The sequence below is a fragment of the Camelus dromedarius genome, chromosome 17, assembly GCF_036321535.1.
Source record: "Camelus dromedarius isolate mCamDro1 chromosome 17, mCamDro1.pat, whole genome shotgun sequence".
In the NCBI taxonomy this organism is placed as follows: Eukaryota; Metazoa; Chordata; class Mammalia; order Artiodactyla; family Camelidae; genus Camelus; species Camelus dromedarius.
This window is the reverse complement of record NC_087452.1, coordinates 16,292,077-16,311,216: the sequence shown is the minus strand read 5'-3', so window position 1 is coordinate 16,311,216 and position 19,140 is coordinate 16,292,077. Positions and strand designations below refer to the sequence as shown.

The 19,140-nt window shown below is 48.7% G+C and overlaps 1 protein-coding gene across 1 annotated transcript in view; it reads right to left on the bottom strand.

Moving 5' to 3' along the window:
* Window positions 1-16,660, bottom strand: part of EIF4E3 (eukaryotic translation initiation factor 4E family member 3) — a 37,499-nt gene extending 20,839 nt beyond the window's left edge. The window contains exons 1-2 of the mRNA XM_064496316.1: window positions 16,449-16,660; window positions 2,529-2,601 (exon numbers count right to left, since the gene is read on the bottom strand). Coding sequence (XP_064352386.1) covers window positions 2,529-2,601; window positions 16,449-16,639 — 264 coding nt within the window. The 5' untranslated portion in view covers window positions 16,640-16,660. The remainder of the gene's footprint in view (window positions 1-2,528; window positions 2,602-16,448) is intronic.
* Window positions 16,661-19,140: the final 2,480 nt, after the last annotated feature.

Here is a 19,140-nt window from a genome sequence, read left to right as displayed (position 1 = left end):
ATTGTGATTATTCCTACCTTAGAGATGAGTAAACAGGTACAGAGAAGTTAAGCAACTTGCCCAGGCTACTGAGCGGCAGGTGTGAGATCCACACCCTGGCAGTGTGACTGCCCTCCGTCCCAGCCCACGCCATCCCTGGTAAACTGACGAAGTGGGAGGGCGGGATCCAACACTTTACTAACAGCTGCCAACAGCTGAGGGCTCACCAAGCACCCAGCACTTCTGAGAACTATGCACCCTCACTGAACCCTCACTCAGCCTTAGGGAGTGGAAATTTCTATTATCTCAGTATTACAGACGAGGAAACGGAGAGGGACAGGGACACCAGACATAGGACAGAACTTCCTGACCCCTTGGAGCAGTGTTTCATTATCACCTGCTACGTGGCAGCAGACCTTTCCCTAATCACTTTCTTGTGAGACTTTAATACCACGGCGAGGCTCTGTATCTGTGTATGTACTGTACGTGTATCTGTGCTTTACACGCAAACACAGTCAGGTTTTTCTTGCCCCCCTCACCCCCAAAAATCAGGTTTTGCTCCCACTGAGAACGTGTGGCTGCAGTTTAGGGCGTCCTTGTGTGAGCAGCCTGCTGTGACTCAGGAAAGTAGTTCATTTATTCATTCCTCATTCACTCATTCAATCCTTCAGTATTCATGGAGTGAAAGGAACCAGACACAATACAGCACTGTGTGAGTCCATTTATAAGAGGTTCCATAAAAGACAAAGCCAATATATGGTGACAGAAATGTGAAGAGTGGTTGCCTCTGGAAGAGAAAGGGAAGGTAAGGGGCACAAAGGAACTTTTCTGGCGTGATGGAAATTTTTTCTAATCTTGATCCGAAAGATGGTTACATGTTTGTGTATCTTTGTCAAAATGTATCAAACTATACACTTGAGAAATCTGCAATTACTGAATAAATGTTATCCCAATGAAGTTTTTAAGAATGTGCCAGCCTGGGTACCCTAAAGACCCTGTATCACTTGCTGTCAGATACCAAGTGTTGCTCTGTTGTCATCATGCAGGGTCAGGGACACAAACCACTCCCTCGGTCTGACTTTACCAACGTCTTCCTGGAATCCCAGGCACAGCTCTGATGACCCAATGTCATAAAAGAGAGGAAAACTTCTAATGAGTACCTTTAAAAATCAGTGGGATCCAAGACCTCCTGTATGAGGACAGGCTTTAGAAGCAAGTGCTCTGAGGTTTACACGGTGGCCGCTGGGAAGAGGTAACAAGGTCCGTAAAGGCCCTGGTTGGGGGAGGAGAAGTGAGGGGAGGCCTCTCCTGGACTCTGAGAGCATTTGTCCCTCTGGACCGAAGCCCACGTGTTGCCTTGTGACACAGCTTGTGCTTGGCACTGAGTGGTTATTTACAGCAGCACTGTTATTTTGCTTTCTACATGCTAATGTCTTTTTCTCAATGAGATCCGAAACGGCCTGTGGTCGGGACTGTGTTTTCACAGCCGGCTCGGAGCCCTCCGTGGCCACACATGGGACCTTCCAGTCGGGTTCCTGGGCTGTGTAACTGTGAATACTAAATTTTCTGAACCAGATACTGGGGGAAGTGTTTGAAAAAAGGATCTCTGTGTTACTTCTGTGCAAGTGAGAGGCTGCCTAAGAGAGACAATGTGGACACCAATCTACTGGAATTTCTAAGACATTAAAAGATTTAGGGGCAGAACACGTGAACGGTTTCAATCTGGCCCTTCTTCAAAATTCAGGACATACAGTCAAGGTAAGTAGGAAGCAGCCTTAACAGCCTTATTTTGTCTACAACTGTGTATTAAAACAGGGAGACACTTGATAGAATTTGCTTTTGAAGAAAACAGTAGTGTATCAACTAAATCAACTAGTTTTTTTTTTTTTAAAGAAATGTTCATCCTAGAAGTTGGACAGAGAAAGAACTAAGAGAACTAAGAGCTCACCTTTTCTGAGAACCTACGATGTATCAGGTATCGTGCTAAGCCTGGTATAAGCATTACCTTGCTCAGTCGTCACAAGCACCCGTGGAGGTAGATGCTACCATTACACCAATGTTACAGAAATTAAAGGGCTGATACCCCCCAACTTATGATGATGGAATGCGGACATGGAGTAGGAAACTGGTCTGAGCCCTTCCGCTTTCATGCTCATCCTGCCCTCCCTAAGTGACCTGTGATCTTCAATAGCCCTGCAGGTGGGTGCCGGTGCCTCTCACAGGTAGGAAACGGAGCTCAGAGAGGGAGAGGCTGAGCTGGTGTCTGAACGGGGACACTGACTGACAGCAGCAAAACCACAGCCTGCTACTTGTGAGGACCTGGGAAACATTCCGGTGGTAGGTAACATTCAATAGGTCACCGAGAAAAGTGCAGGCCACTTGGGGGTGTGCTCAGCTGGCCTCTGGGGTAGACGTGGCCGAGGGCGGCTCTGTCAAAGTGGAGTTGAGAGCCGATGCCCGGGCCAGAGTGCTGGGTGGGGGCCGCCAGCACAGCGGCGGTTCTCAGGTTGGACGATTAAAGGTCCAACACACAGCCTCTGTCTTCTTACCTGTACTGTCTGGACTGTGTAGATTTTCTTCAGATTGGATGCACACTCAGCTGCCGTGGCACCAGGGAGGGATCTGAGCAAACACCAGCAAAAGAGCAAAGAAACAAGCAAAACAAGGAGTCAGTGTTCATGAAACATTCCACAATGTAGCTCTGCAGGTCTTCATACAAATCCGGTCTGAAACCACGGAAGTGGACATTTCTGGGGATGCTAGTTAGAACTGAAAATGTGAAGTTCCTACTTGGTGAAGTCATGTGTTTACATCTCCTGAAAATAAGCATACGAATTCTGTGGAAATTTAATAGGAAAAATGAAAATATAAGAAAGGTATTGGAAACCTTAAAATCACATTAAAAAAAAACCACTAAAATAACCATGTAATCACCACGCCTTTTGCCTAGGACATTGGACAGGAAACTGCGCCTGTGGTACAGATGATAATGACAATGCAGGGTCCTGACCTGGCTGTATGTTTGAAAAACACGTTAGTTCCTCGGTGGTAAATATTCACGAACTCTTGAGAAACAGAGTGACCTTTCGCCAACTTTAAGAAAACATGGTTACTAAAAGTCACTCCTCCTTTCACCTGAATTTGCACGTGTTTCCGAAACACTTGCCTTTAGAAAACACTTTCAGTTCTTTCCTCCAGCTGATTAAATCAGCCCGACTGAGCTCTGCGGCCAGAATACATTAATCTTTAGTTTGCCATATGTTCCACTAGATGGCAACATACTACAGGCTTATTCGCCAGAAAAGCCACCCACCAGGACTGGCTTCACCCAGCACCACTTCCTGGGTTTGGGGGTACCATGACATGGTCTCATCGATCTGCAGAAGTGCCGACTCTCCATCCCCGCCACCGTGTATCTCTCTGTGTGGAATGAGCAGTTTGAGCTTAGGAAGGTCCAGATACGCCAGGCCCAGGATGAAAATTCACTGCTCAAATAATGCTTGACAACCCCACATCCGGTTGTTGGTCAGAAATATGAGGCTCGCCGTGAAAAGCGTGCACTGGCTCACAGGTGACCCACCAGGATTTGGAACCCATGAATGGAATGCTCTTTACCATTCACAGACCCTCAGAGACACAGTCCCAGGGCACCTGAAGACGCTGAACTCCCTGGACAGAGACGGTACGGACAGCACAGAGAGGGGTGCACGCAGGGCAAGGGCCGGGCCCAGGTGCGGGTGAGCCTGAGGCACGGGGGCAGCGCCCCACAGACCGCAGTCCTGGAACTACGGCCCAGTCAGTGCTCCCGGGCAGCCGAGCCCCCTCAACTAAAATGCACTTCTGCACGCAGCTCCCGAGCCCAAGGTCACTAAGGAAGCACAATCACGGACTGGTGTGCGGGCAAAGGAGGGGCCCAGCTGAGTGGGGGACGTCTGATAAGTAAATCCTCCCAGAACCATCAGCTTTACAACCCTTTTCTAATTGTTTATAAATGCCCCGGACAGTGTTTTTGATAAAAGCAAATCCACAATAACCACCATGATTGGACTTCAATGCCAGACCCGAAGCCTAAAATAACCACACTGAGGAGTGTGGTGAAGGGTGAGGGGCCCCGGCAGCACTCCCGACGCCGGGGCCGGGGCCGGGGCCAGGGCCAGGGCCACGCTGCCTCCGCTGGTCTGTCCGCACTGCCCGGGCTTGGGGCACTTTAGTAATGACCCACATGAATACTAATTTCGTATTTAATACAGGTTTTATGCTGTTTGGGGCTAAAATTACAAAAGGATGGGTGAAAAACATTTTTTAAAAAGAAAAACTTTTGAATAGTTTTTCACATGAATAACCTATTGCTTTTACATGAAAATCCACTGGCATTTATTCCAATACTGATTTTTCTTCCTTTAAAAAGTTTAGCCATGCTCTCCACCAAACATGCTCAGCACATTATCTCCCCGGCTGCCCAAAGCACATGGCAGAGGACATTCAGGGCTCCTTCCCTAACAGGGTGAGCTTCGGGGTTGGTGTGTGTCGGGGTTGGTGTGAGGGTCCAAAGGAAGGGAATGTCCTCTGCATTTTTTTTTTCATTTTTAAAACTGTGCATTTCAAATTTTTTACCAATTTTTAAAGTTACCTTTCAATTTACGATGGTTTAGAATGAGTATAATTTGGGTGTTCACCTCACACAGAGTGATGTCCATTTAAGCAAATACAACATGACAACACTATTCAACCTAGAGAAAAAAATGACGGGTGAACCTTTGCTTTACATGCCTCTTCTTAAGCACCTCCGCCTCCACGTGTGTCTTTTACTCATATTCCAGTGTGGGAGACAATTATACAAAGTCATATAGGTCTGTTCAGTTCCACTGTTCAAGTTTTTTGAAGAAATCCAATTTCCAGAGTCCAAGAAAGGGCTGGAGAATGAAGCACCGTGGTAGGGCTTCTCCGAATAGGGCAATAGCACCAGCAGCTAATGCGTGTGGACTGACCTCTTGCTCGTGTGCTAAGCACGTCCCCTTTGTTACAGCACCGAAGCCCTGTGAGCCCATGTATGCAGCTGTCACTACCACTCCGCACATTTTACAGGTGAGCAAGCTAGTGCTTACAGAGGTCTGGTAATGTGCCCCAGGCCACACAAGCCCGGTCTGGATACAGGTGCCCTGAGATTTCCTGCTCCTCATCCCTCGCTGCTAAACTGTCCAGTCAAGCTGTAGTCACACTTACATTTTTTAACGGGGTTTTGCTAAGTCCTATTTGTTAACACAAGATTGAGTCCCTATGACTTTCATAGAAGGGTCTTTCCAACAGAGCAGGGCAGAGACCGTCCTCACTAAAGACAACAGGATCACACTCAACAAAGGTTCTGTTCTGATTAACATCTCACGATGCTGACGTATTGGGGTTTGAAAGGAAATACGTCAAGTTCTATGGAAACTGGCTTTCCTGACTGCTTACTGAAGGAGGCTAGGTCATCTCATCTTCAGGGACTCTTCCAAGCTGCTAGACCGTTTTAGGAACACCCAGTTCTCAGGGTAACAAAATAACATGGACAAAGCTTCTGATGGTGGCGACCGGTTGGCCTGGTCAGCGCAAGGAAAGCCATTCCCCTGCGAGCCAAAGCTGGCAGGGACAGTTGCTAGAAAACACCAATAAGCCTCAAGCTCGTGCCTGAACCCCAGCCATCACTCACAAGCAAAACTGGGCCATTTCCACAGAATCAATTTGAAAATGGCAAACAAGCCAAGATTTATAAGTGCTCTGCCCTGTAGACAGGTCAGTCTGTACTGCACTTGCTGATTCAAAGTTGCCCTGGGAGCTGTCCCATCTACGGTCACTGTTTCTTTAAGCAGCAGCTCCTGGGGAAGCAGGCAGGCCACGCACTCTCTTCCCTGTTACTCTAACAGGGTGGGAACAACTGGAAGGGACGTGTTTATAATAGATTTCAACGGAAGAAACTTAAAAAAAAAACAAAACTATATACAGTCTATCCTCACATCTTACAAGAAAAAAATCTTCACTTCATTCATGTGACAAACCCAAACCTCCCAGCAGAACCCTAACCCAGCCCTCACTCTGCAGACCAAGGGTGCCCATCTGGGAGTGACATGGCCATCTGGCAATATCGGGGGACATTTTTGGTTATCACAACTGAGGGGGTGCTGCTGGAATCGAGTGGGCAGAAGCCAGGGCTGCTGTGGACTCCCCCCCCACCTTGGTGGACAGGAAAGCTCCCATCACCAAGAATTAGCAGGTCCAAAATGTCGGGTCAACACTGAGAAAACCATGCTATAGACATGTAACTGGAAGATTTAGTAGTTATTTAATCAACAGAGATTCACTGCACATCTCAGTGAGTTGATGGGGATACACGAGGGACCATTCTGTCCTCATGGGTGTGTGTTCTAGAGCTGGCACCCCGCCTCTCTGAATCCCCCAGACTCTTGAAGGCAAAGAAACAAGGTTTAGATCCTCTTTTGTTCCAATCTCTCTCTTTTTTTTTTTTAATTTTGGCTTTTCCCTGCTTCCATCTATTGTCACTCCCAGCCTATAAGGTCCTTGGCAGTGGCAACTGGGACTCTTCCTCCTGATACACAAAGAACCCTTCCGTGCATGGAGGTGGGGTGGCAGAGGAGCATCACTGAGTTAGAGACGACAACGGGACGAAGGAAGCCCGGGAGGAGGTAGGAGAGAAAGCTGAGAGGGGGATGTACAGCCAAAGTCCTGCAAAATCCTAGACCGAGAAATCAGGACCTGGTCTCACATTCTCTGAATTAGATGCCACCCTCCCACCCTATAAAGCTGAAGCTGCGAACACAGCAATGAAACAATAAAAGCCCCTGGGATGGAGCAGCTTGAGGAGTCTGAGTTGTTCCGCTAGGAGTTTCACCTCTGATTTAACGGTGTTCATGTGATAACAGCTTCCTTTTACAGAGAATGTATTCTACAAGAGGGGCTTGCACACAGGTCTCTAAGCCTCACCGCAATCCGGCCAGGTTGACGTCACTCTCCACATTTACAGATTAGGAAACTGAGGCTCAGGGAGCCTGTTTTTAAGCAGCAGATCTGGGTTATTCTCCTGGTCTGTCTGGCTCCGATGCCCACGATCTTCCTCTTGGATGAGGACACCTCGCAGGAACAACCAAGCAGTCGTTGTCACACAGGTGGCCAAAGAGAGCACATCTTACAGCAAGTCCCTGTCTCAGCCCTGCTTAGATTATCTTGTCCCTCCGTGGGCCCACCCACTGCTCCTGCCTGTCATTCTCTCCTCCGGCTCCATCCCCTAGTCACACTGCGGGGAGGGGGAAGCCAGAGATGCAGAGCAGGGTGAGATGCCACCAGAATACCTGGCGATAATGACACCCCAAAATGTGACACACAGAACGCAATTCTGGGAGAACACTTCTACAGGTCATCATTTTCCGAGGCTGGATATGAGAGGCGCAGCATTTACCAGACAAAAGCCACAGGTGGGCTGTAGTGGAAAGACAGGAAAGCAGAGGGGTCGAGAGGATGGTCTTTGAAATCGACAGATCTGAGTTCAAATTTTAGCTGCACCCCTACCAGCTGTGTGACACCAGCCACGTGCTTGACTCTTCCAACCCTCACTCTCCCTTCCTGAGAACGGGGTCTCTGCCCCTATCACTTTGCTACCTAGACTTCATGAGCTAATACACATGAAGCATTCACACAGCACGTGGCATCTAATGAGCAACTGTTGCTGTCGGTGGCGGCAGCAACAGCAGAACAGGAGCAGAGGAGAAGGCAATTAGAACTAAGAGACACCAGGCATGTTTCTAATCTGTGGGACAGAGAGTAAAAATCCCAAGCAGTCTGTGAGAGTTACACGCAGCTGAGAAACTCCTACATCCATCCTCAGAAGAGAAAGCCCCTCCAGTGCCGATCTCTCTGGGCTTAAGGCCATAGCTTCCGTGAGCTGCTTCCACTCACACTTGAATCCAGAAGCTGTGATGGCTAATGCAGAAGTGGGAAGGGATCCTTCCAGGTCCGCCAAGCAGATGATTAGCATAAGATGTCAGGGGAACTCTTAATGGTACTTAAGCCCCAAACTCCCAAATCCAGCTTCATATTACTCCTGTGTGTCTTCAGCTTAACAACGGAATAACAGGAAATGTGTCTTACATTGTAAAATTGGTTAAAATCCCTTTTCATTTGGGGAGTTAGGAGAAGGCAGGAAGTCTAATAAGTTGGACCAACTGTTTTACTTAAATGGCTTCCTGGCACATAACCACCACTTAACATGCAGAAATTTAATGTGCTATTTACAATTCATTGTTATGGACTCATTAACACAGGTCCCTGAGAAACTCCACAAGACAGAACTCTTTTAGCTCAATTTAAGTCTGAGATGCTTCAAAGCATTTTACCCTCTCTCTTATTTAAGAAACACTTATTGTGCCCCCAATAGTTGAAAAGACTACATATCATGTACTACATGCATCATGACTTAATCACCATGCAGTGAATAATGGTAGCAACCCCACTCTACAGATGAACAAACTAAGTCTGAGTTGGCTAGTGGCAGAGGTGATTCTTGAGCCAAGGGTCACCTGGCAACCTTGCCCCTTGTCACTAGCCTAAACCAGTCACTTCTGGCATGACCCATCCACACTCTGCCTGGTGTTGGGAACACAACTCTGACAAACACATTCTCAACTCTCCTGTATCTTGCAGTCCTTCACCCGGACCTTCCAGCAGTCCAAATGTGCCTTCTGCTTTAAATCCCACCCTTAAAGAGAGGGTGGCTGCAGGGTAAGCGCAGGAATAAGATTCACAGGGATGGATCCCTTTGTATAAGAACAGAAGGAAGTTATCTTAACCATTACCTGGCTAGCTCTTAGCAGGCCACAGAACCACGTACCAGCAGCCTGGATACCTGGAGATGCTCCTTACAGAGCAAAGAAGCTGGAAAGTTTTCCCCAAACCCTGCCTGCATCCACGCCACTTAAACTGTAGTCTGTCAACTGGCAGCGTCACCTGGGAGCTTCCTGGAGATGCAGCCGCCCCAGGCCCCACTTGACACCTGCTGCATCTCTGGTGATTTGTCTGTACGTGAAAGTCTGAGGCTTGCTGACTTACATCATCTAAAGCAAATCACCATAAGGAATGTTAACAACTTGGGGGATACAAGCTAATGAACTACAGACAGCATCATCAGAAAAATGTACAATCACTATTCTCACAGATGCATCCTTTCTTCCCCGAAAGAGATGATCAATTATATGTGAATGACAGTTCTATGAAGGCACTTAAATACGGGTTTTACGTGGGGCTCCCTTCTTTTCCTCTGCCAGTTCTGAAGCAGGGAGTCTGTGGCTTAATTATCTCCATGACACTGGCTCCCGCTTTCCTCATTTGAGAAATGAGGTGGTGAGCCCAGATGACCTCTCCAGTCCTATCCGGCTCCTGTGTTTTAGGAAATGAGATGTGGGAGAACTGTGTCCCATTCATTGTTCACATTCACAGGGAAAGTGTTCAGTGGGGTGAGAGACGCCGGTGCTTGGGGTTTCATGGTCCTTACTTCACTCCTGTTTCTGTTCTGTGTTAGCTGTGTGTCCTCGGGTAAGTCATGTCTCCTCAAGTTTCTCGTCTGCACATGTTCCTGGTATACCCTACTTCAGTAATGTGAGGACTCTGCGGACAAGTGTGTACGGCTCCCGGCCTACTGCCTAGCACGCCGAACTAGACAGTGGTGAGTATTAACAGGTTCAAGTGGGAAAAGACATTTAAAATTTTGTATCTGGTACAGGATAGCCAAGTCATGGATGCACACGCCCAGTGCACATGCACACGATAAAAGTCTGGTGGAAAAGAGTCTGATGACAATACGTCACCTTATATGAAAGGTCGTTTCATTTCAGCTAGGAGAGTAACCTAAATGGGCAAAACTTTAAAGCCAGGGGCCCATCTCCTAAAAGCCAGTCTTCTTGCTGAACTGGCTAACATGAGGCTCAGCTGTCAGAGAGGAAACCCGCCCAAGCCCAGGCACCTGACAAAGGGTGTCCCTTGCACAGCACGCACGCCGCTAAAGACGATTTCATTTTCATCACTTTTAGACACATCTGTGGTTTGCGGTTAGGCCGGCTTCCTGTTTGAGAGAGAGTCACCTGCAAAAATGGGCCAGGGCCTATTATTAATGCTTAATAATGCATCTACTGAAGCTATCTACATAATCTAAATGCTTTCTTTTCGCATGTTTATTTGACTTTGGTTTTTCTCTGCTCCCATCTATTGTCACTCCCAGCCTATTAGGTCCTTGGCACTGGCAACTGGGACTCTTCCTCCTGATACACAAAGAGCCCTTCCGTGCGTGGAGGTGGGGTGGCAGAGGAGCATCACTGAGTTAGAGACAACAATGGGACGAAGGAAGCCCAGGTTCTGAGCTGCCACCTGAACTGAACTGCCGGCTCACTGAAGCCTTGCCAGCTGTCTTGGGTTTGGAAATAAGGGAAGGGCATCTGTAATACCGACAGCGGGAAAACGGAGTTTTGAGCAGCGACTACCAGGAGAGGACTAGTAACTTTCCTGAGTGAGGATGTCGAGGGCCCTCAGGCCTCTCTGCAGGAAGCAACTACTGACCCACAGCTGGACAGGCTGTGAGCCCCTAGGTCAGGGCCTTTATCTGCCTGATCTACCCAGCAACACTTCGCCTCTTACAGAAACTAAAATCCAGGCCAGTAAGAGAGCCTGTGGGTGCAGAAAGGCAAGAATGGGGAAAAGGGATAGGAAAAGTCGAGGTGCCAGCCACTCTCTCCCTGTCACCTGCGGCCTTCCGTCCTCACCGAGTCCCAGGAGGCCACTCTGGGATGAATAAGGATGATTTGGGGAACTTCTCTGTCAAGCCTCGTCCCCCCACCCCATCAGATTTCTGATTATCGAGCCATCTCTGGAACGTATTTGAATGCATTCCACCCTGAAAGGCGGGTCCCCCTAGAACTCAGTACTTCTTGGACTCATCACTGACGCTGCTGAAGCAGTGTGTGACACACCCCTCCTGGGAGGTCCAGCCCCAAGCCATCACCTTTGCGATCTCAGCACCTACAACAGTGACTGGCAACTAACATGCTTGATTCATTGGATCAATAAACAGAGCAGTAACTCTCAAGTTTTGGCACCTAAGGCATTTGTTACAAACGCACATTCTACCCAGAGGTCTGACAGCGTTGTCTGGGGCAGGATCAGGAAGGAGGCTGAGTTTTAACGTTGGCTGGGTGGACCTGATGGGGAAGGGTTGCTGGGAGATCCAGTGAGGGCCCACCTCTATGATTAAAACCACCAGGACACAAGTACTGAGTACCTACTATACACACTGTAAAATGCACTTCTGGGGGTCAGATATGAGACAGTTGGAGTCTTGCGGTCAAAAGGGAGGCACAGAGGAGAAATAAACGGTCCTTAATACAAACACAGGCTATAAAAAATGCCATAGGAAGACAAAGGGGGCCGGCTTAATCCTGCCTGGGCCAAGGGCCATTTCAGGACAATCACAGAGTTGGCATGCCAAGAAGGCCTTGAAGGATGCATGGCAGCTTTTTAGGTAGACAAAGCGGGGAAGGGCATCTCAAGCAGAAGAAACATCACGAGACAAATCTCAGGGGCTGGAAAGCCCATGGTTTATCCAGGAAAACGGCCAGCAGTCCGCTGTTACCAGAGAGAATGGACAGACTGACTGGTACAATGGAGCTGGGGAGACAGAGGTGATGGGTCTTAAAAGAGGCGGGTTTCTCACTTAAAAAGAGCAATACAGAAGTTTGTACCATAATCTATATAAGTCTATGGTTTTCATTTTTTCTTTTTTAAGCCAAGGAAAACTTTTTTTCAAATTAATGTGGCCCATTTCTGAAAATAAATGACAAAACCAATCAGAGGTGCTCTGGTACAAGCGGAGGTGGAGACCCACAAGGCCACGTGTCTGGGGCACACAACCCACCACACCCTCAGGTGGTGGGACACACGGAGTCAAAACTCACTGCTGGGGTCGAGGAGGGGGCAGGGGAGTTTTGGAATGACAGGATCGGGTGTAGCTTAGAAGGTGAACCCTGCCAGCCCAAGCGGAGAACGCTTGGAGAAGGGACAAGCTTGGGAGCAGAGAGGCTAGTGTGTGACTGCGGCGACAGAGGACCAGCGCCTGCAGAGGGAGGGACACGGAGAGGAGGGGACGGCTAGACTTGGAGCAGGCCTTCCTAGGGCAAACCCACAACGTGCAGTGCAGGACTGGACGGGGAAGAGGACTTGAGAGAGAAGAGGATTCAAGCAACAACTGGAAATTCCAGCACTGAAAAACTCCTAAGATGGTGGTGTTGTTAACGGTAACATGGTAGGTAGTGTGTGTCCAGAGCAGGAGAGAGGTCAGGGCTGGGGCGGATTCACAAATGAGCCGCCAGGACAAGGGAAAGTCACTGTGGGTAGAATTCAACAGCCCCCCAAATGTTTAGTGTGGGCCGGCTTGTGCCAGGCTCTGATCTGGGAGCTGAGGACAGAGCCATGGGGAAAAGAACCCTGCGATGTGTACGTTCTAGAGCAGACAAATGGTGCTAGTCCTACAGAGAAAACAAAGCAGGGGCAGGGGGCACGGGGAGTGCATCCAGATGCGCATGTTACCTCGTATCAGTGGTCAGGGAAGAGCATCCCAGGCTGGAAGGACCCTCGGTGGCAAAGGCTCAGGCTGGGGACAATGGAGAAAGGGTCTGGGGGGCAGTGAGCGAGAAGGGACCGTGCAGGAGGGAGAGGGAGGGCGAGGCAGAACAAGAAAGGTGCACTAGGCGGGGGCAGGAAATGCCGCAGAGCCTCACTGGCTATTATAAGCCCTCTGGGTTCTGCCCTGAGTGACGTGGGCAGCAGAGAAGCGACAGCTTTGACTGAGGTACGTAAAGGGACCACTTGGGCTGCTGTGATGGGAATGAACTGTAGGGGTGAGAGAAGAAGCAGGGCGAGTGGTCAGAATGCTTTGCCTTCCTCCAGGTGACAGAGGTGTTGTGGCCCAGGGCCTGGGATGCAGATGGTGAGAATAAATTGGATTCTGGATATGTTTTGAGGGTAGAATCAACAGCGTTTGTTGACAATGGATGTAGAGGGGGAGGGAGGAGGATGGGGAAGAAGAGGGGGGAGGTAAGGAGGAAGAGGAGAAGGAGAGGCACAGATGACTCTAAGGTTTGGGGGTGCTGAGCAAATGGAAGGACAGAGCTGCTGTTAACTGCTCTCATGTGAGATGCCGCGGACGAGGGAGGCGAGACCGGGAGGGCAGTCGAGGAAGTGGTCTGGCGTGTGTATTAGACACAAACAGGGACACAGAGAGGAGGAGCTGGATGCCCAAGTGCCAAGCCTGGGAATCACTAGCATACAGCTGGAGCCGAAAGCCTTGTGACTAGATGAGATCACGGGTGCGGACGGCAACGAGGAGAGGCCTCAGCACTGAGTTCTGTGGGTAACACTCGGAGGAAGGGGATTACCATGAGATGAAAATCAAGCACATAGAGGCACACAGTCAAGAGTGGCCTCCAAGAATCACGACAGGACAGAGCTTTAAACATCCAGAAAAGGGAAGGAAAACTCTTCATCCAAAACCCCCAACCAAAATTAGTCCCCAGATGCCTAGATCCTTGGCCACACAGTCTTATTTATTTATTCATTTATTTACTTCCTTCCTAATTTATTTATTTTTTAATGGAGCTACCGGGGAATGAACCCAGGACCTCGTGCATGCTAAGCATACGCTCTACCTCTGAACTACACCCATTTCCCAGTCTAAAAAAAAAAAAAAAAATCAAATTAAGGTCTTACTGGACTATTGAAAGTGCAAAGAAAGAAGGTCTTTCTAATTTATCCATGGAGGAGTGAATTAGGATGCTGGCTTCCTAACACTGATTCAGACAAGCTGCTCTAGGGACTGCTGATGGGGGATGGGTGGTAATTTGGGAACAGCAAATAATGTTGGTAGTTGGCATTTACTAAACAGTATTCTATGCTAGGCACCATTGTTTGTGTTTTACATTCTCTGCTTTCACGTAATCCTCAGAACAGCCCTAGGAGATATATAGCCTAGGATTATCCTCATTTTGCAAACAATGCAAGTGAGGCTTAGAGGCACAAGATCACTTGTCCATCATCACACAATAGACTGAAAGGAAGCACAGGCCAGGAGGTGTGTGCCAAAGAAGACTTTTAAGTAGCAGACCTTTGGATGGTGTGGTTCTCAAAACTGATGTCATTCATCAGTGGCAGACATCAGTTATGCTGGGGTGAAGGCTGCCTTCGAGGGCTCTCCTTAGAACTTTACCACTCTCTCTAGAATCCTGTTTCTCTTGGGGGGAAAAGTTACAAGTGAAACTCCAGAACACAATGTGTTCATAATGCAGGGGGGAAAGGGGCACCCTATATCTCCAGAGAAGTGGAGAAAGTTCAGTAAAAGCTATGGCTGACTGATCAGGCAAAATAAATTCATATGTGCAGTGTTGGAACTAATTATTAATTCTAAATTTGTATAGCCATTTTTATTGAAGATTTGGACACTATGGCAATAACATTTCATTTAATTACTGACTTCCAGGGAACAAAAATGTGCAAATATGTGGTAGAAAAGCTATACTTTGTCTTCACTGAAGTTACTGTAGTCTTATCTTAAAAGATATCAGATATTCTTTAAAAGTTGTGTTAAACTAGAAAGATATATTGTACAACACAGGAAATATAGCTAATATTTTACAATAACTATAAATAGAGTAAAACCTTTAAAATTTATGAATCACTATATTGTACACCTTTAACTTACATAGTATTGTACATCAACTGTACTTCAAAAAAAGATGCCAGTCTTTAAAGGTTGTGTTGCTATGTAGTATCAACATCTTATGCCATTCTTAAAATGTTGTGCCTGCAAGTAGACTGTTTGACCTGTTCAAAGAGAAACTCTCTTGATACTGTTTCCAGCAGTCAGCAGTATCCAATGGAGACCAGAGGTCCAGTTTTAACAGCTTGAAAAGATACCAGGTAACAGCAATTATAACATACCTTTGAAAACAAAGACACCTGATTTCATTCTGCTAAAAGTTTGCCAAAACCACTCGTTATGACAGTAAAATGCCCTCTTAGCATCTCATAATGAAAGTGAAAATGTTTTGAAAAATGAGACTCACTATATTTCCCCCACCCCTAACTTCTCTGTGTCCCCAGAAAAGACAATGACTCCAACTTTCAGTTCTTATCAATGGGTGCTAATTCCAAGGGGAAGAAAGGAATGGGCTGGCCTTCCTAAGAAAAGATGAACACCACTTTTTAAAAACCTTGCAGGTATTTTATGCAAGGTTTTTAAAAACCAGATGTGGGTCTATTAAGTAAATTTCACAGAAAACTGTCACATCTATGCCTTCCTAACACTTAAATCATAGTAGATACAGTGTCATCAAAACTTCCATAAACTCTTGGGACAACCTTGAAGGCTCTTCCTTGGATACCAGCTTCATGACAGATACCAAGAGGGTGCTTTGCAATTCATCCATTTATTCATTTGTCAAAAATGTCTTGTGCTCCTACTACGTGCCAGGCACAGAGTTCCTGCCCCAAAAGGAAGGGAAAGTGTTGAGGGCTTAAGACGCTGAACATAACCAGATTTCCTACATAATACAATTCAGCAGCATTAAGCATTATGAAGAGAAACAGGGAGAGCAGAAGAGATGGGGGGGGGGGGGAGAGGTGCCAATTCGGATGCGGTAGTCCCGGAGGCATTTCTGAGAAGGTACCCGAGCTGTCCCCTGAGAAAGCTGTAATTGTCTACACTTTACTAACAAGGTGAAGGGCACTGCTCACCACTGAATCTTCAGTGCCTAGCAGGCGTGTGTCCACAGTAAGTGCTCAAGAAATACCTGCCCAGAGGACAAGAAAGAATTCACAGGGGCGTCCCAGGCAGCACCGGTGGGCACAGGGTGGAGGCGCCCGCTGTGCCACGGTAATACCGCCGCCGCACACTTCCCAGGGGCCGGTCAACTTTCGCGGGCGCTGTCACGGCGAAGGTCGTGTCCTGAGTTCCCGTGGGGGCAACCAGGACAGCATCACGCTCCCCACTTTACAGCGAGGACCTACCACCCCTCCAGGCCCAGCATCTCCCACCGCCCAACAAGGACGCCCGCCTGCCGGCATCTCTTCTTGGGAAGGGAATGCAGAGGGAAAGTGCTGCCGAAACTTTTGGGACTGCGTGCTTTTCTCTCGGCCCGGAGGCGAGGCCTCCCGACAGCCGCTCGGGCCGGCCCGAACCTGCGCTTGCGAGCCGGCTCTACGCGAGCCCGCGCGGCGGGGCCGGGGGCCGGGGCGGGCGCGGGGGCCTGGGCCGCCGGAGCGCACCCGGCGCAGTGCGGGGGGAGGCGGGCGCCGAGACAAAGCGGCGGCGCAGGCCCGGCGGGCGCACGGCGGCGGCGGCGGCCGGGCGGGGGTCGGACGCGGCGGGCCCCGCGCCCCCTCACCTGTCGAGCCAGAAGGTCCAGGGCGAGTGCAGCGGGACCCCGCCCGGCTCGGGCCGCAGTCCCGACAGCTGCTGCAGGCCGAGCGGCGGCGCGGCGGTGGCGGTGGTGGCGGCGGCGGCGGCGGCGGCGGCGCGGGGCCCCGGCGGCTCCCGGGCCCCGGCGGGGGGCGCGGCGGCCGGGGGCATCGCCATTTTCTCCGCCCCGCCTGCGCGGCCGGCGGACGGGCGGACCTCGGGGCGAGCGGCGGCTGAGTCACCCCGGCCCCCGCCCGCCCCGCCGCGGCCGCCCCGCCCCGCCCCGCGCGCGCCCCGCCCCGCCCCGGCCCGGCCCTACGCCCGCCCGCCCGCCGGGGAGCTGCGCCGCGAGGCCGCTGGGGCCCGGCCCGGGCCCGGCCCGGGACCGGCCGCCGAACAAAAGCACGGCCCGCGCGAGTCGGGGCTCGGTTCCGCACAGGCACCGACCCCGCGACCTGGGAGCGACGGGCGCGCGGGAGGGAGGGAGGGAGGACAGAGCAGCGGCGGGGAGGATTCCAGGCTACGGGGGTGGGGGGGAACAGAGGAAGGGTCAACCTGTAGGTTCTGCCGCCAGAAGGAAGGTGGGCCACATGGATGGGTGGGCTACAGGCAGAGGGAGGGAGGGAGGGTCCAGTGGATGGAGTCTCAGACCCACAAGGTGGGAGGGAAGGGGAGGTGGACAGACATACCGGCAGTCTGAAGGAAGGGTGGGAAAGCTGGCAGATGGCTGGAGGAGGGATGGAGGGATGGAAGGGCAGATGGAAGCACAGTTGGCTGTGTCAGATAGATGCCAGGGGAACCGCTGGTCAAATGAATAGAGACTGGAATGCCCAAGAAGGCAGAAAGAATGGGTCACACAGACAAACCAGGACCATTGACTGGACTGGGGCATGAAGTGGTTACGGGTCAGCTTTGCACGTTTCCTAACTCAGCTGATTTGAAGGGACCATCATGTGATGTGCCCAGATTGTGACCAGCTTTAAATGATGGTTCCCAAAGTCATCCCAAGTTCCCCACACTTGCCCCAAAGTACCCACAAGGGAGGAGGAGGAAACCTGGCAGTCTTGAACACAGCCCTCCACTTCTACACCTCTGAATACAGAGGAAGTCCCTATGGCCATAAGATTCTTGAGCCCAAAGAGGGATCCTCCCAGCACAGCCCCTTGCCAGGTGTCCATCATTCCCTCTTTCAAAAGAAAGGAGAGGCAGGAGGGTATGTGAGCCCATGTGTCATAACTGGGCATAGACACCCTCTTTAAGCTTGAATGTCTGGATAGTCCGTCTCTGGCCTTTACCAGCTGTAGATGTACAGTTCCATCCCCTCAAAGATTTTCTACCAGACCTAGCACACACTCTGCTCTTAGCTTAAGCATTCTCCAGGATGGACTAGAACAGAAGCTGCAAGACCAGATGGGTTCAGGGGCTTCACAGGCATGGTAAACACCTATTATGAATCCTAGGGTAGGTGCCTTCCCTAAAACGTATTCAAGTTCAGATAAAATGACAACCAACAATGAAAACAAGACCGCTGCCTTGGTACCCCTGTTTCAAACATAATTTTTATACAACATTTGATGCTGGAAGTAGTAACATATTTAAAAGTCCTTCCATCTCTGATACATGGGGCTCTTTTGGTTAGATGCATTTTTGTTTAATTTCTCTGTTTCTTTTTCTTTTTTTCAAGAAAATGCATATATAGCATTGTTTAGGGTACTCTGAGCACTTTATAGTTATTAACTCATTTAATCCTCACAAAATCTAGTGAGGAAGATCATTAGCACATTTAATGAATAAAAAATGAAGAAGTTAAATTAACCCCAAGGTCATATAGCTAGTAAGTGATAAAGCCAGGAATTGAACACAGGTATTCAGACTTCAGAGTCTATGCTTCCAATTGCTGGTCTTGACTGCCTCTCTAACTGAAAAACGAACAGGTCCCCAAAGTTAAAAATAAGAAAATGAATAGTAAGTCTCCCTCCCTTCCAAGGCTGCTATCAGTCTTCTTGCCCAGAGGAAACCACTGTTAACAGTTTACTTCCGGAAAAATGTAAGCATGCATGTAAAAGCATATATCTAGATATATAAATTGTACACCTACCAATATCTTTATAAAGAAATAGAAGCATTTTATATCATTGCTGCACCTCCTTATCTTAATTAACATTACATATTTCAAGATTTTTTTTCATATCAAAACATAAAAATCTACTTCATTTTTAGGACTGCAAAGTAATCCATTCTAAAGAAGTAATATAATTTAATTCACTAACCCTCAAGATTTACTTGGTTTGCAGTCATTTTCTTTGGTAAATAATGCTACCATAAGCATTTTTATACTTAATATCATTCCTCATTGCACAAGTTTATTTCACAACAAGTTTAGAGAAGTAGAATTTTTGCCTGTGTCTAAAATTTTGATACACATTGCTAACTTACTGTGCAAAATGGTTACAGACATTTACACATAACTGATTTATTAAAAAAAATGGCTGATTCTTAAATTTTATATTTACTTAGGGACATCTTTAATCTTTATAAAATTCTAAGGCATTGGTAGAAAGGGAGTTTTTGCTTTCTCCTGATTAGAACTACTCAAACTGTCAAGATTAGCTTCTCCCTTACGTCTTGTAACAATACTCTCAGCAAGAATGGGTTATTTTAAAAGTTTTATCTGCAGT